We start from the raw sequence: 16,906 nt of genomic DNA on the forward strand, positions 1-16,906 counted from the left end.
ACAAAGACCCAGTGTAGCCAAATAAATAAATAAGTATTTTTCAAAGCAGTAAAATGTAAAATAAAACCAAACAAGTCATTCCAGTTCACCTCATCATTCACAGTGAATGGTCTCCTTCATCCAGACTATTTTTCTTCATAAGAGTTTATTCAGGCACATGGTTTTGTGCTTTATGGCAAAGCCATGGGTGTTGGCCATCTTACTTTTGGTTCCCAGGGCTTCTTGATAGATCTAAGGATAATCCCATTCTCCTTACCAGTGACTGACTCAGAAATGGCTAACTCTGACAAATGAGCCATCAAGTGAAGTCCAAAGTGTGAGTAGCAATCATTTGCTTGCCTCTGAGAGAGAGCCCAAGGAGGAGATGGTTTCTCCTTCACTTTCTCTCACTGTGGTCTAGACCAACCACAGCCATCTTGCAGATCTTTGCAACTGCTGCCGAAGATCAGAAACCAGAGAGATGGAAATAACCAGGGTATCAGGTGGCAGCGCAGAGTTGCTGAAGTTTTACATCCAGTCTTACTGTTATGTGAGCTAATACATTTTATTATTGTTTAAATCAGTGTTTCATAACTTTCACTGTGTAACAGAATCTCTAGGGAGTTTAGAAACTACCGATCCCCAGGTTATTCCAAGGTTAAGTCAAGGTCTTCAGGGGCAAACTCATCTGAGTCAGGGTTTTCTGTTCATTACACCTAAAAGCATTTTGATGGATGAAGACACCTCTGCAGACACCTCCATTGCTATTTTCCTTAAACCTTCAAGTCAGGGATTTGTTTTGGGGTTTTCTCACATCAGTTCCTCCCGGGCTGAGCTTTTTGCCTCTAAAGTGCACCATGATCAACGTCTATTTCTTGCAGATCTACCAAACCCATCCAACGCCTGTTCCATGTGACTTTGCATATTTGTAACACATTAAGGATCAAGGATGTGGATGAATCTACTCAGGCATTCCATAAAAGTGTTTATTTTATGTTTTCAAAAAATATTTCGTGAAGACTGGGCTTCCCAGTTGGCACTAGCAGTAAAGAACCTGCCTGCCAATGCAGGAGATGTAAAAGATGCAGTTTTGATCCCTGGATGGGGAAGATCCCATGGAGGAGGGCATGGCAACCCATTCCAGTACTCTTGCCTGGAGAATCCCATGGACAGAGGAGCCTGGTGAGCCACAGCCCACGGGGTCACAAAGAGTCAGGCACAACTAAAACAACTTTGAAGCCGCTCAGTTGTGTCTGACTCTTAGTGACCCCAGGGACTGTAGCCTTCCAGGCTCCTCCATCCATGGGATTTTCCAGGCAAGAGTACTGGAGTGGGTTGCCAGTGCCTTCTCCATTTAACACAGTAGTTATATGATATTTTACTAAATGTTGAGTGTAACTATCAAGTGAATATGATATTTGAATATCTTATGTTTTTGGTTGGTACACTGTAGAAGGTATAGGATGCTAGAATCTTCATATATTCTATTTTTATAAATTGCCAGTAAGCTTCAAAAATACTTTTCATGAAAGTACATTCATAAAATCACTGTTAGCAAGGAAACTGTTATAAATAGTACCTGCTTAAAAGAATTCAACAAGGTCTTAAAGATGAAGTCTCTCAGAGCATCGATGCTCAACGCAAACCATCAAAAGCACGATGTCTGAACAGTTGGTGGGTTCAATGGAGGGGGTATGTATCATGACATACATAGTGAGAAAAAAAATCAGAGAGCCATAAATAAGAATGACAACTTTCAAACTGACCCACTACTCTACTTAACCAGGGCCTAGAAAGCAAACTGGTCTCAGGAGGGCCAACCCTGCACCTTCCAGGGACTAACCCTTCATAGAGATGGCTGTACAATTAACACAAGCTGTGGGCTGCCAATGGGCTTCCCAGATGGTGCAGAGGTAAAGAATCTGCCTGCCAATGCAGAAGACACCGGAGACGTGGGTTTGATTCCTGGCTTGGGAAGATCCCCTGGACTAGGAAATGGCAACCCACTCCAGAATTCTCGCCTGTAGAATTCCATGGACAGAGGAACCCGACAGGCTACAGTCCATGGGGTCAAAGCGTGGGACACAACTGAGCATGCGTAACTGAGCACACAAGAATGCCTGTGGGCTGCCAATAAAGCATAGTGAGCTTGCCCCACAAGATGGCAGGACCCCTGTGGGAACCCAGTCCGACCCACCACGCTACCGATGGTGTTCATGCCATTAAACAGCAAGTTAATAATTGTAGTGGTTTATCTCAACACTCCCTGCTGCTTTTAGTGCTTAACTCAAATGTGATGTTCATTAGCTTTTGCTGGGAGCAAGAGGCAGAGCATTATCAGAAAATGTAAAGATCACTTTGCGATTATTATTTCGCCCTAGGGCAAGGCTACCCTAAGTGCCCCCACACGGCTCCTGGTGGGATGTTATCTCCTGAAGGCTCTGGAAATGAGTACAACGGCATTTAGATTTCCATCCATGCCTGCCCTACTCCACCTCCACACACTCTTTTTTAAAAAATTAATACTGGACTTACTTAAGTCGCACAAAGTGCCAATTGATAAGATATGGAATAAGCAGTGTTTTTGTTTCAGCGTAGCCTGGCTGACCTGGTCACTCTACTCCAGTCCCACCTGGTTCTTGCTGACCACAAAGCCACTTACTTTCTTGTCATCCTAAATCTCTTGCACAAACTCCTGTCATCTGGTGCACTAAATGCTCAAGGCAGCCATACTGTCTTACTCTGTGCATTTTACATACAGTGCAAAGTTTGAGGGAAACCATGGGTTAAGAACCCCAGCAGCTTGTGAAGGTCAGTAGTGAGCTGAGACTTTTAATAAAGTGCCTGGTGGAAGACTCTCTCGTCATTTAAGAGAGATTGACAAAGCTTCCACTTAGAGTGAATCAGTCTCTAGGAATCTCCCATCACGAGTTGGTGGACAGAAGATCCAGCCAGCATCTTAAAGAGAGCAGTGACTTCATTAAGCCATCACATCACAACCTGCTTTGGCAAGGAATGAGCATTGGATTCTTAGATCAGACATCATCAGTATTCAAATATTTTTGATTGGAAGCTGCATAGAGGAGGCCAGAAGAGAAAGAGAATGTCACTTCAGAAATTGACATCTGCCACCCAGCCAACCCTTAAACATCTTATCCTGCCCAGGCACACAAACTCCGGGGAGCCCGACAGTTGGAGTGCTAGTTAGCTAATTCAAAGGAAAGAGGCTTTCCTAGGTTCTGCTTAAATATCCAAAATCTTAACTTGTAATGATTTCCCCAGCATCCCACCTGAAAAACAGGTTATTTGCCAAAAAAAAAAAACAAAACTGTAGCTATAAAATATGAAGATACTCATAGAAATAATTACCAGTGTTTTCACTGATTGCTTTGTTCTTACAACATCTTAAAAAGTTCCCAGACAATGTAAAGTTAACTATGACTTTTTTTTTTGAGCCCCAAATGAGTTTCTGAATGTCAGGCTAAATCAGACTGACAAAGCAAGGGGGTGGAGAAGAGCATATTGTTATGGGCTCTATAACATATTTTTTAAATTTTATTTATTTTAATTGGAGGCTAATTCCAATATTGTAGTGGTTTTTGCCATACATTCACATGAGTCAGCCATGGGTGTACATGTGTTCCCCATCCTGAAACCCCCTCCCACCTCCCTCCCCATCCCACCCCTCAGGGTCATCCCAGTGCACCAGCCCTGAGCACCTGGTCTCATGTATCAAACCTGGACTGGTAATCTATTTCATATATGATAATATACATGTTTCAATGCTATTCTCTCAAATCATCCCACCCTTGCCTTCTCCCACAGAGTCCAAACGTCTGTTCTATACATCTGTGTCTCTTTTGCTGTCTCGCATATAGGGTCATCATTACCATCTTTCTAAATTCCATATATATGCATTAATATACTGTATTGGTGTTTTTCTTTCTGCCTTACTTCACTCTGTATAATAGGCTCCAGTTTCATCCAAAAATATGGAACACTTCATGAATTTGCATGTCATCCTTGTGCAGGGGCCATACTAATCTTCTCTGTATCATTCCAATTTTAGTATATGTGCTGCCGAAGCCAGCACTCTACAACATATTTTTGTAATACATCTTATTTTGGGTTGATCTTGATACCAACTGGAGTCTGAGGAATGGCAAATTTCTCCACAAGCCTAGTGGAAGATGTTTCTAATGGGTCCTAAACTATTTACTGTGAGTTTCAGCATTTGAATCAGCTTCTGGGATTAAAACCTAAACCCACTATTTCTTCCTAACTGTACAGTTTTGTACAAATCAGTGAACCTGCCAAAACTTCTATTTCCTCATCTGTGAACTGGTGATAATATCAGTACCTGGCTCATGGGCTTGTTATGAAAACTATATTTTTATAAACTGCTTTGTACCCAGCCTAGCACAGACTAAGTTCCTAATAATTTATTGATTAATATTGTTTCTGTTATTTCTATGAAATCAATGGAGGTTATGAGGAGGTGCCATTGGTACTTGAGGGGAGGGCCATTTAGTAGCTACTTGCCCAGAAATGAGACTTTGAATCTCCTTCTGACGGATGCAGCTTTATTTTATTTCTTTAGCAGAAGGGAACTTTTTTTTTTTTAACATTTATTTTTATATATTTATTTGACTGTGCCAGGTCTTAGTTGAAATACATGAACCCTTAGTTGCAGCACACAGGATCTAGTTCCCTAACCAGGATGGATTCTGGGCCCCCTGAATTGGGAGCATGGAATCTAGCCATTGGACCACCAAGAAGTGCCCAGATTCAGCTTTAATGGCCTTGCCAGGCATCCACAGCTGGCCATTCTGGAGGGCACTCGACCTTCACCAAGGTCACCGGGCAACCTAATGCCACAGTGCCAAAGCCTGTGTTAGCAGGAGACACTGAGCGAGCTGGCTGCCACATGGAACAGTGATGGGACTTAAAAGCCTCTCTCAGAGATGACTCTCACCCTGCCAATAGAAGGGAGACAAATTGGTCCTTGGTGGCTGTGGCTCCCCCAGGTCCTTCCTCCTCAGGGGCTTCATGGTTGCAGAAACTGCAGAAAGCTCAGCCTCTTGATCCATTATCTGTCACCATTCTAATGATCTGGCAGGGAAAAATACCTGCCCTCAGTCCCCCTGGGACAGACTCACATTCATTTATGAGCCAGCAGAGCACCCCTTCCTCACAACTTAATATGTTTAACAGCTAATTGCATCTGTGTAGGGATTACACTTTACATTGTGCAGCTTTATGGAAACAAACCCCGGGCTTCCTCAGATTCCCCTAAACAGCTCCTTATCTTGGAGAGTGAGATCCTTATCAGGGCCATATGTTAGAGGGCCTGGGCTGCTTCCAAATGACCCCAAGAGAGTCTGGGGCCTCATCAGGCTGCAGGCGCCGGAATAGAGTCGCAACCTGAACCAGCTCAGAGCCCCAAGCCAAGGGAGGAGCGTCTTCCCTGCCTTCTGCCCTCCATAAACCTGTCGAAGGCCACTCAGGGCTGGGGTGGCCCACATCAGCTCCTCTCCCCAGGTGATTTCCTGTGCTGTCAAAGCCTGGGGGATTCATGAGCACCTCATGCAAAATCACAGTGAAGCCTCTGCCTGTTCCCGGGGTGCTGTGGAAGCACTAACACATGGCTTTTTAACTCACTTAGGAGCTAATCCCTCTAACCCGTGAGGAAACCAGTTAACACTAATGGCTTCCTTTTGCCAAGATGGCAAGGTGGGCTCCAGCCAGAGAACCAACTTGTTTCACACACAGTTATCACAAGTCTCGGGAGATTCCTGGCCTTGGCAGACACTAAAAACACTCCTTCCCCTGGGTTATAACAATTCAGTGAGAGACCTTGTCTTAAGGAACTCCTGGGGGAGGGAGGTCGGCAGAGCGCAAAGAGCAGGAAATGTCTCCCAGTGAGAGGAGCCTGGAGCCAGAGGGGCCCTGCTGGAGTTTTCCAGCCTGTGACTCATGTGGCTACTTCCCTACTTGACCTGGCCTGGACTCCTGCTCCTCGGCCACTGTGTCTCAGCGCCTCTTCCTGTCTCCATTCCGCCCAGGCCCCTGAACAAAGCAGAAGTCTGGAATCCACAGCAAGGACTGAAGTGTTGTGTATATAGTTGGGCGTCATCTGTGGAAGCAGCTCTTTTGAAAACAGAAAATAACTTCCCTACCCTGAGAAGAACTTGGTGAGCTCTTAGAAGTGTCTACTTTAACAATTGGAGACTGAAACTTTGATTATCATCTCTTGAAAAAGGAAGACCTAGTACATTCGTTTTCATTGATTCATAGTAATAAGTAAGGCACTTGTCGAGCACTTAGGTGCCAGGCACTGTACTAAATGCTTTAAATCTATTACTTTATTTAATACTCACCACAACCTTTTGAGGTCTGTACTGTTGTTATCTCCATTGCATGAATGAGGAAACGGAGGCTCAGAGAGCCTTGTTCATGTACCTTGTACATGATCACTTAGCTACTACATGGTGGAGCTGGGATTCAAACACGGGTCTGTCTTATTCAAGCACTCAGCTTCTTTGTCTCTAATATTCTGGGCAGAAAGGGAACTTGGAGACCAGCTGAGTCAACGGGTACTCTGATCCTCAACTCTTATAACTCCTTAACTCCTTTCCAACAACTTCACAGAACAGTCTCTGCTTACTACCAGGAAGGCAGACCCCGGGAGGCACAAAGGAAAGAGCATTAGGCATCAGATGACCCAGGGTCTGCCGTTCTCATGGTTTTTATCCATTGATCTAATCGCCATTTGGGAACACAGAAGAAAGTCAGAATACTCTCCATGGACACCTCTTCATATATGAAAAGAGAGTCCTTGCTTAGTCCCTTACATCTTCTCCAGTCCAACCAGTTCCAGTTTGCCAACCATTCTGTAAGTAAGGCCGTTGCAGGCACCGTCCTCTGGGTGTGAGGCAACCTGTTAACTCTTAAGTGTGGTTGCAAGAATGGAGAGTTAGAATTAAGTTGGTCTGATCAGCTTGGAGACAGTGGGAACCCTCCCTTCTTTATCTCCCCATACTCACCTAGTTATACAACTTAAAATTTCCTCACCTCTTTGGAAACCCCAACATACCCTGAAAATGCAGTCAACGAAAGTCCTTAAGGTGTTTTGGTCTTGCTGATGCCTAGGAAAGCAAGCTAAAATACCAAAAATCAATTTGCAGAGAGCCAATTGGCTAAAGTTCTATCTACCAAATGATAGATTTTATCATTGCATTCCACAGATACTGAGTACCTACCACTGTCTGGACATTGTTCTAAACACTGGAGATGAAGCAATGAACAAAATAGACAGAAATTCTTGTCTTGATGAAGCTAACATTCTTAATATAATGGAATTGCTCCAGCCACTTTTAAGTTCTTCTGATTGCTTTGAATGTCACTTTACAATGCCTCAATGGGCATATGAGCATTCATCTAGTATTTCTAGCAGTCAGAAAGAACAATTCAGCATTTCACATCAGTGTGGTTAGTTTGGATCCCTTTACAGAATTTACATATAAATGGCAAATAAATATTATAATTTTATGCTAAAATTTATGAACTTGAATGAATCATTGAAAATGATTAAATGTATTCATGGGAAATGTAAGCCTATGTCCATCAATTTCTGAAAAATTGAAGTTTCCATAAAATTCTTTTATGAAGACAGAGTGAAAACCAATCCATTACCACTTCACAGAAATTGTCAGTACAAATGGATGTAAACTTTGTAGATAATTTTTTAAATTTGGGGGCTTATTGATAATTTCTTTTCACTTTTTCAAGATTTTATTTTTTAGAACAGCTTTAGATTTACAGGAACACTGCATAGAAAGAACAGAGTTCTTCTATACCCCATCCCCCAGTGCTGTTTCTTCCATTATTTTTTAATAATTTTTTAACTTTTTATTTTTTACTGTGGTATAGCTGGTTAACAAACAATGTTGTGGTAGTTTCAAGTGAAGAGTGAAGGGACTCAGTCATACATATACCTAGTACCTGATGAGTTAATTATTAGGCAAACCAAGTATCTGACAAACTGATTCTTAGCAAATTGGTCACTGGCTAGCTGATTTGGGGCAAACTGATATTTGTAAACCAATGTAAAGTTATTGCTAAACTGTGGTGCCCCATCCCAAAATATGTGCAGAAAAATCAAATTAATTTATTTGAGTCTCTGACCAGTGAGTTTTTCTGAATCCTGACTCTGTCACACTTCGGTCTTCCCAGGCACTTGTCATCCAGCAATTTGTTCCTCATGCTGAGTCCTTATGCCAGTCTTCAAATCCAAGGGATCAGGGACGGCAGAAAATTCCACTGGAGGCTTCCATCCAGTTTGTCAATGGTAAGTTAATTAGCAATCTTTGAATCATTCAACACGCTATAAACTTAACTTCCCTATCCCCAGCATCATCATAGGAAAATAATTACCTTTATTGAATACTTTCCACTTATCAGGCAGTATGGTAGATGTCTTATGTACATACATCATTTAATCCTCATCAGGCTGAGGGAAGGAAGACTCAAAGCAGTTAAGTAATTTTCATGAGACCATACAGCTAGTAACACACTTTCTTCCCTCTGGCAATCAGATGTTTATTGTTACACTAAGCTTTTACATTTAGTCAAAATGGTTTTAATTTATAGATAAAGCTGCCTGAAAGATGGGAATCCTGAAGGCAACCATATATTAACTAAGACAGTCTTCTCCTGGTGGCTCAGTGGTAACAAACCTGTCTGCCAATACGGCAGACACAGGTTCAATCCCTGGTCTAGGAAGATTCCACATGCTGCGGAGTAACTAAGCCTGTGAGCCAAAACCACTGAGCCGTGCTCTAGGGCTGGGAAATGCAACTACTGAGCCCAGGTGCTGAACTATTAGAGCGCGCATGCCCAAGAGCCTGTGCTCTGCAACAGAAGAAGTCACTACAATGAGAAGCCCAAGCACCTCAACTAGAGAAAAGCTCATGCAGCAACAAAGACCCAGCACAGCCAAAAATAAATAAAATTATATTAAAAAAACGAAGACACTTAAAGGTACCAGACTACCTTCACATGTATCTTTTCTTTGGTTTTGATTTATCAGAAGACAAGTCAGTGCACTGCCTTCCATTAGGATTCCATCCTGATTCCCATCCCAAATATGAGCATGTCCTCAAGATATAAGCAGACAAGATCTAATCCTGGCATGACCTTGCCTCCTGGGGCTTCAAATTTTAACTGCCAGTCTTCACTTGTAACCTGGTGATGATCGCACCTAACATAAGGGGTATGACAAGGATTTAATGAGATAGTATATGTGGAGTGAATAGTTCAATGCTTGGCATATGGTAGACAATCAACGGTCAAGGTTATTTCTCTGTCTTTCAGGCTACTCGGGTCTGAGTGACTGCAGAGCTAATTGAAATGTTTATCACCATGAAACAGAGAAACATAATGAACGTGCAATCCATAATATATGTTTATCTAAAAACACTATTAAACTTGCTCTAATATATATATCATCTGAAATTAAAACTTATTGGTACTTCCTTTTAAAGTGAACATTGCCAATTCTGTAAGTTCTGACTCAGGAATGGTTCCTGGCATGACATTTTCTTGTCTTGTTCATCAGTCAGAGAAGCAATAAGCTCTCCTGCAGTTCAGAAGACTACAAGAGTGAAAGCTGGGCAGAACACTGAAATTTACTGATAAATGAGGTGATAAGGGAAGAATGAGGATCTTTTTTTCTGTCTTCATGACAGGTCCTCAAGGCAATTTGCCAACCATATTAGACAGCAGAGGTGGGGGGAAAGGTACAGATATCATGATCTATTCACAGTGACTGAACTAAAAGAAAATTCTGTTTCTATTGACTTCAGGTATATGCTGCTTAAAAGATTCTCAAGTTGGTTTATACAGGAGCACACTTTGATTTGTAAAACAGATATATTTATGAAATGTTACACCTTACCTGATAGTATTTTGAAATACCCAAAGGGAAGTCATTGTATACAGCAATCCCTACTGAAGAATTCCTAGTAAAACTAATGGCAGTGATGGAATTTACTCTTTCTCTACTTCGAATGTTCACTAACTGGAAAAGTTTAAAATGTGGACGAGTACTATAAAGGTCAAACAATGTTACTTATGACAAAACAAAAGATTCCTTCTGTGTTGCCATAAAATGCCTGCCAACATGGAATTCTTCTGAATGCATTATCAGAATCTCCTTTTGCTATATAAGTGAAATGCAAATTTTTCAACATGAGGTGAACCAGACCAAGAAAAGCCTCATTCCCCCAACCTGCTGTCAAAGAGCTTCTTACCTGATTTTTGCCATGAGCATTCTGACCCAGGTTAAGTTCCCCCACAATAGAATCTATGTATTGTAATACCTAGAAATGTCCTTGAACTCAGATCTTTGTTCAAAAATGACTGAAAGAAGAATGAGCCAATAATGAGAAATATGCTCAGTTGGTTAAAGGGATATCCTAAGAATATGTAGAGAATTCTGGGATAAGATTGAAATTACTCCTTTCCAGGGTTCTGCTAACTTTTAACCCAAGCAGCTAAGAAGACAGTTCTGACCACTAACTGTTAAGGTGCCTGGCACATAGTAAGTGCCTAACAAACATTGGTAGAAACCATCAATGAGCTCCTTTACTGTCTTCTACATGGGCTTGTCGCCGGATCTACACTATGATGCCTCTATCTTGCTTTAGAGTCTCTATTAATTAAATGGGTTAATATTAATAAACTCTTTTCAAAAGAGTGTCTGGCACAAGGTAGCATATTTAAAGTACAGTTAAATACAAACAAACCAATATTACTTGCTTATAATTGAGTATTAAAGGCTGAGTCTTTGGTCCTGATTTCTCTGGAAGGCCTGCTCTCGCACTACAGGCTGCCAGTTTTCTCGTTAGCTTAGGCAATGAATGTGGAATGCTGTTGCCCACTGTGCATCCAGCCTGAATTCTCAACATTGGCTCTGGGCTTTCCTAAGTCCATTTCTGCTCTTTCTGTGGCAATGAACGGAATGTTTTCAATCCCCTTTGTCATGATAAGTCATTTTGGCTTAACGAGATTCCCTATGTAAAGCACCAGGCTCCCATGAAATCTCTTTGCCTAACAATGGCTCAGAGGCTTCTTGATGAGTCATTTCTTGCCCCACATCCTGTGAAAGGCACATGGGATCAGAGTCAGTCAGTGCTACTATCCTTCCCACTGAAGCACTCAACCCCCTTTCCTGGATTTATTCCCCCCAAATATTACTCCTTGAAGAAGGGAGAGGACAAAGAATGGGACAAACTGGAGCAGAGGTCAGCTTCTCATTCCCCGCCTTTTTCTTTTTGTAGCGCATCTAAAAGTCGAGACCTTCAAACAATTCAAGTATGGGGGTATGCTGTCGCCAGTTCCTACTAAGTATGGTGTCATAGGTTCTAAAGTATTTAGTATAAACAAAATGTGAGACTAACATAACATAAAAAAAAAAAAAAATCAAACCATGTGTTTTCATTCTTTTATTTTTAAACCGAAAACTATGAGTGAAACTGCTGAATGTAATACTGTTCTACAGAATCAAGACATTACAGAAAGGTCATATACTGTGTTGTGTAAAAAAAAACCTAAGATCCAATCTGATGTCTTCTCATTAACATTCACTCGTCACATATCTGTCACAGTTTACTGTAATCCTGCTCTTATCAATAGTCTTCCTTAGAATAAGTCTAACTCAGAGCTCTTTCTTATCTCTGAGTCAGACCTCAGCTGAGTCTGTTATGTCCTACCACCTTAGCTCCAGAACTTCAAGCTAACTTGACTGTTATATTTCTCTCCAAGTTGCTACTTCAGATTTCCCTTCTTCTTTCCCTTCTGATCAAAACCAGAGTAAATGTCTTTTGTTTACCTTTTTAACCTCTATTACCTGGGAGCATTCTGTAACTTCCCCCCCAAAACATCAGGCCTAAAATTACTTTCACAAAGACTGCCCAGATTTTCACTTATGTCTAAACGCTTTTATGGGAGAGACTCATGTAGAAAACACAATTTTATAAAAACAAAGTGGAAGCCCCTTTAATCTGTGCTCACTCCTTACCTGAAAGCCTGGGCATGATATGCCTACTGCCCCTATGGGACAAGGGCACACAAATGTGAAAAGTTGTATATTAAGAGCTACTCTCTGATTATATGCCAATTTAAAAAAATAGAGAAATTTGTTTTTCAAAAAGAGCTACTCTCTGAAAAGCATTCACTTTCTGGGTTTGCTATATTTTACAATCAGGGTGATAAATATCTGAGTCAGACTTCTAAGGCATACTAGGGGAGACAGGAAAACTGGGCTAACTACAAAGTGGTGGGTTTTAGTTTTTCCTTTTCTTCTTTCATTGAAACAAAGGAATATGCATTGATAAGAAAAGCTACTCTGTGGGTAATGAACTTAAACCTCCCACCACTCTCCTCTCTCCTGTGGTGTGTGTGGGGAGAAGGACTGCTGGTGGAGGGGGAGGTGGGAGGTTGAGAGGAGAGGAAGTTTAATGGAAAGAGAGAAACAGGAGGTGAAAGGACAGAGGGTTTGAGAGGAGGGAGAAGAACGAAGTAAATCAAGGGAGAAAATGAGAGCGGCCAGGAGCCAAGGGGAGACAGCGTGGCCTCACCTAAAACACACCAAACATCTCCAGTGAAAATTCTGAAAATAAGGCCCTGCAGGAAGCACTTTTAAAAGCTACAAGGTTCTTTTCAACACAGGGGCAAATGAGGAGAGAAAAGGAACTAAGAACAAGGGGCATGGGAAACAGAAGAAGGAAGGGGAGGGCTAAACCTCCCCTCTGAATTATTCTGTCTGAGTTGCTGAAAGCATTTCTTTATGAAGTGCGAAGTTTCAACTGAATCCAAACCCCTGGCATTGGAAACAGTGCCAGGGGCCACTTATGAGAAACAAAATCTCTTTTTCTTAAAATGAAGAACATTGTTTTTCTGTGAAGTCTTCTCCATCTTGAATAGCCTAGACTCTCCTTCCATTCATTTACTGGACAACATTGTAACAATAGGAAAGACAAGACCAGACCTGACCTACAGTTTCTCATCTCTCAGAAGACCCTGCCTCACTAACTCCAGCCAATGGCTCAACCTGTAAGTGCAGTGCCCAGGAGCCACACAAACCTGGAACTGCCCTCTTTTCCATCATAAAGTTGTACAGAACGTCTAAGTGAAATGATAGGGTATGAAAAATGGTACACTGTGTATTTCCCCAACCACAGGGGAAAAGAGGTATATTTAATAAATGACGCTGCTACAACTGCTTGAAGAAAACAAAGCTAGATCCCTACCTCAGTCCATCGTCATTGCTGTTCAGTAGCTAAGTCAGGTCCAACTCTTTGTGACCCCATGGATGGCAGCATGCCAGGCTCCCCTGTCCTTCATGTCTCCTGGAGTTTGCTCAAATTCATGTTCATTGAGTCAATGATGCTACCTAACCATCTCATCCTCACTCCCAAATCCCCAAAGGATTTCAATGTAATAAAAGAAAAAAGACAATTTAGAATTGTGCATTATTTTAGAATTGGGAAGATCTTCCTCAATATGATTTTAAAAACTTAGAAGACATTTAAAAATATACACAGGCATATTTTTTGACTATATAAACATTTCAAAATCTTTTATGAAAAAAATCCCACAAAGAATAGGACTACTCTTCAGTGCCAATAATCTTTAGATAACTCTACTCACTGAATTCAAGCAAAAGTAATCACTCAAAATGGCAATGTTGGATCAGAGGTTCTGACACTGTAAGGATGGTGTGTGTTAGTCACTCTGTAGTGTCCGACTCTTTGTGACCCCATGGACTGTAGTCCACCAGTCTTCTCTGTCCATGGAATTTCCAGGCAAGAATACTGGAGAGGGTTGCCATTCCCTTCTCCAGGGGATCTTCCCGACCCAGGGATCAAACCCCATGTCTCCTGCATTGCAGGCAGATTTTTACTGCCTGAGCCACCAGGGAAGCCCCATAAGGATAGAGTAAAGCGTTATTGAAAACTATAAATATGCTCCATGCTTCCCTGCACTGCTGGGTCTGGTCACCTTTCTCAGATATCTTGGTCCCTGATTTTCATGGTTGGCTGTTCTGAGAGGCATGGGGGTTACTAGAGAGCCAGAAATACTGTTAGAGTACTTATCACATATCTCTCAGTCCATGTTTTAAGAATCTCAAAAGTGCTCGGAATTTAACAAGAGTTTGTGTGTGTGTGAATTATTTGTGCTATGAAGAAGAGGGGAAGAAGCAATTACACCTCAAGCCAGAAATATTCACCCTCAAGACAGCTGTGATAGTATTATACCATTGTATTTTTTTAAACTAATAATACATTTGTTTATAAAGTATATAAGCATTTTATGAAAATATCCTTTATAAGAAGAATAAGAGAACAAGCGAAAATAAAAAACAGCCACAGGAAACGCTGTCAGAATCTCCCTCCTCCATTTCAGAAGTGAGAGAAATGATGGGTATAGTGATGCAACCTTGCAAAGGATTCCTTCAAGTTTTTCGCTTTTTTTTTTTTAATAAAATGGCATCAATTGCTAAAAGCATTATGACCTTTGTTATGCTACATAATACTGATACAAAATGTGAATAGTACAAAGTTCATTATATATAATATAAGGTTTTAATATATTACATTTGTTTCTACATAAACAGACTATAAATATATGTGCCATAGCATTTTATAGTTTTATAGTCATTGCTCCCAGCCTCTCATACTATGGCACCAAACAGAAAATACATCTTTTTTAAAAAGAAAAGAATAAGGGCAGAACCAGTAGAAAGAGCTTTACGTGTTAAAAGTCTAAATAATACAATAGGTATTGTTATAACTTGAGCTACAAGGTAATTTTGAAATCTGGCTAAGAATTACTCAGAGAGTGAACAAACCAAATCATATTTTACTAGGGCATACAGGTCAAATGACTAGAATACTGACTGGCTGGGAGTGGGGAGGTGGGGAAGGGACAGTCAGGAAAATACTGAAGGGAAGGGGAAAGACACGGAGAAGGGAGAAGGAATAAGAGTAAAATCCTTCCTGAAGCTTTGACACCACAGCTCCACACCGAATCTACTGCGTTCAGGCTCAGACATATCACATCAGGACAGATAGGTAGGTGTCCATCCAGAAGAAACCAGAAGCTGGTTCACACAGTCAGAAATCCTCAACGTGACACGGAGCCTCCGTCTGAGTGTCCTTTTCTGTGGCATCTTGAGCAAAGGATCAGTCTGGAGACAAGAAGCCAGAGCTGCATCATTTCCTTCCTGGGGCTTGGCCAGGAGACACGTAAGAGAACGGAAGGAACTCTCATTAGGAGTCGGAAACAGCACAAGGAACTCTCATTTAGCCCAAATGAGAAGAGCACGCAACCTTCTAAAACCAGTCACCTTGTCTGAAGCCTTTACATTTCCTCACCAACCCTACATCCACCACCTCCACACCAGAGCCAACACAACGCATGCGCAGATTCCAGGGCGCTCCCAAAGCAAGTCAGCGTCTTCCTTTCCATCAATCCAAACCCCAGAGGTAAGACATGGCTCCAACAAGCAAAGCTTCCTAGATGGATTTAGCTCTAAAGGTCTTTCCCATCTTCAACACCTAAAGCACTTCCATTGTCTGGTTTATCTTCTAGTTTTACGAGGTGTCCGCTCCCCGGGCACCGCTACTTCTCTGAGAGTGAAGTCATTTCTTGAACTTCTTTTGCTGCAACCCTTGGGGCAACCCAGGGTAGGGTGCATCCACCATGCTTTTTAAATGAATGAAAAAAGGAATAAGGTCAACACGGGGAGAAGACACAAACACATTCTTGGGTCACAAGCATCTCAGGAAATGCCTAGGGGACTGGCTCCCTGCAGTCTGAGGTCCTTTTTTTGAAATGAAAATCAAATGTGGCTACTTCCTGGTGGTGGAAAGAACAACACTTGAAAATCGGAGCAGCACCTCTCGTGTGATTTCCAGGACTGGGGGATGCAGGTGCCTCCTTTTAAATCGGAGGAGAGCTCAGTGTGGTCCCAGAGTCAGGCTGGAGAATCGGAGCTGCACTGCCGACCTGCGGCCCAATCTCCATCAGCTTTAAAAGTTCAGCCTCCTCGCTGGAGTACACAGTGGTGTCCGTGTCGTCAGAATGGTATCCCGACTGGTAGCCGCTCGTCTGGTTTGAGCCTTCGGATGCCACAGACTCCTTGCTTTTGCTGGGCATCAGTCCACTGCGGAAGAGATGGCAACCAAATAAGTTGGCAGAGAGAAGGCAGTTCTTGTGCATCTTATCCTAACCCCATTCCCTACCCCGTGTGGGCTGTCAGTTTCCTGCAGACACAGCTCATCCCTCCCACTTGTTAATCAACATAGCAGGTTTACTCAGACAACGTCTATTTTCAGGTACTAGGATGAAATCTGAGTTTCAGATAAGTCCTCTTATTCAGGTCCAAATCTTTCAAGCCTGAGATGAGATGAAAGGCAGTTCTTTTGGATTATGCAAAGGCTCCAACCAATGGAACCTTTTTATGGCCTTGCAGACTGACAAGTTTGTGTACAAGAATAGGAGCCAAAGGGACTCTTTCATGACGTGGGAGGAAACTGGGATGTTCTGAAAGTCCAATGGTACTTGTCACACACTGCCAAGTAGGGGATCACAAGGCCCGTGTATGGTGTTAATAAAATTCTTGAGCAACTTTAGACTTTAATAAGCCTGAAGTGTGTGTGTACAATCAAGCTAGACATGTCAAAAACTGCTTTTTACTCATCAAAACCACATTCTTTGGAAGCATGGAGGACTGGATCACTCAGCAGCAACCAGAAAATGTTTTCAATGGTGTGGAACTGTGGTAGACGGTAATCATGTCAAAGCTTAGAAAAAAGCTTAAAAAGGCCTTTTATAGCTGGGTGTAGGCTGTGTGGAGCTT

General features: G+C 42.0%; 1 protein-coding gene and 1 non-coding gene across 3 annotated transcripts in view; both read right to left on the bottom strand.

Annotated features, from left to right (window-relative positions):
* Positions 1 to 3,965: 3,965 nt before the first annotated feature.
* LOC139183752 (U6 spliceosomal RNA) lies at positions 3,966 to 4,072 on the bottom strand. Its single transcript, XR_011567369.1, has one exon. It is a non-coding gene; the product is annotated as a U6 spliceosomal RNA (small nuclear RNA).
* A 10,217-nt stretch (positions 4,073 to 14,289) lies between these two features.
* The window catches only part of KDR (kinase insert domain receptor), a 44,943-nt gene continuing 42,326 nt past the window's right edge, over positions 14,290 to 16,906 (bottom strand). For both annotated transcript variants that reach the window (XM_070791437.1, XM_019962774.2), the window contains one exon: positions 14,290 to 16,210. In XM_070791437.1, the coding sequence (XP_070647538.1) occupies positions 16,124 to 16,210 (87 nt within the window). In that variant the 3' untranslated portion in view covers positions 14,290 to 16,123. The remainder of the gene's footprint in view (positions 16,211 to 16,906) is intronic.

Source organism: Bos indicus, chromosome 6 (genome assembly GCF_029378745.1).
Source record: "Bos indicus isolate NIAB-ARS_2022 breed Sahiwal x Tharparkar chromosome 6, NIAB-ARS_B.indTharparkar_mat_pri_1.0, whole genome shotgun sequence".
Classification (NCBI taxonomy): domain Eukaryota; kingdom Metazoa; phylum Chordata; class Mammalia; order Artiodactyla; family Bovidae; genus Bos; species Bos indicus.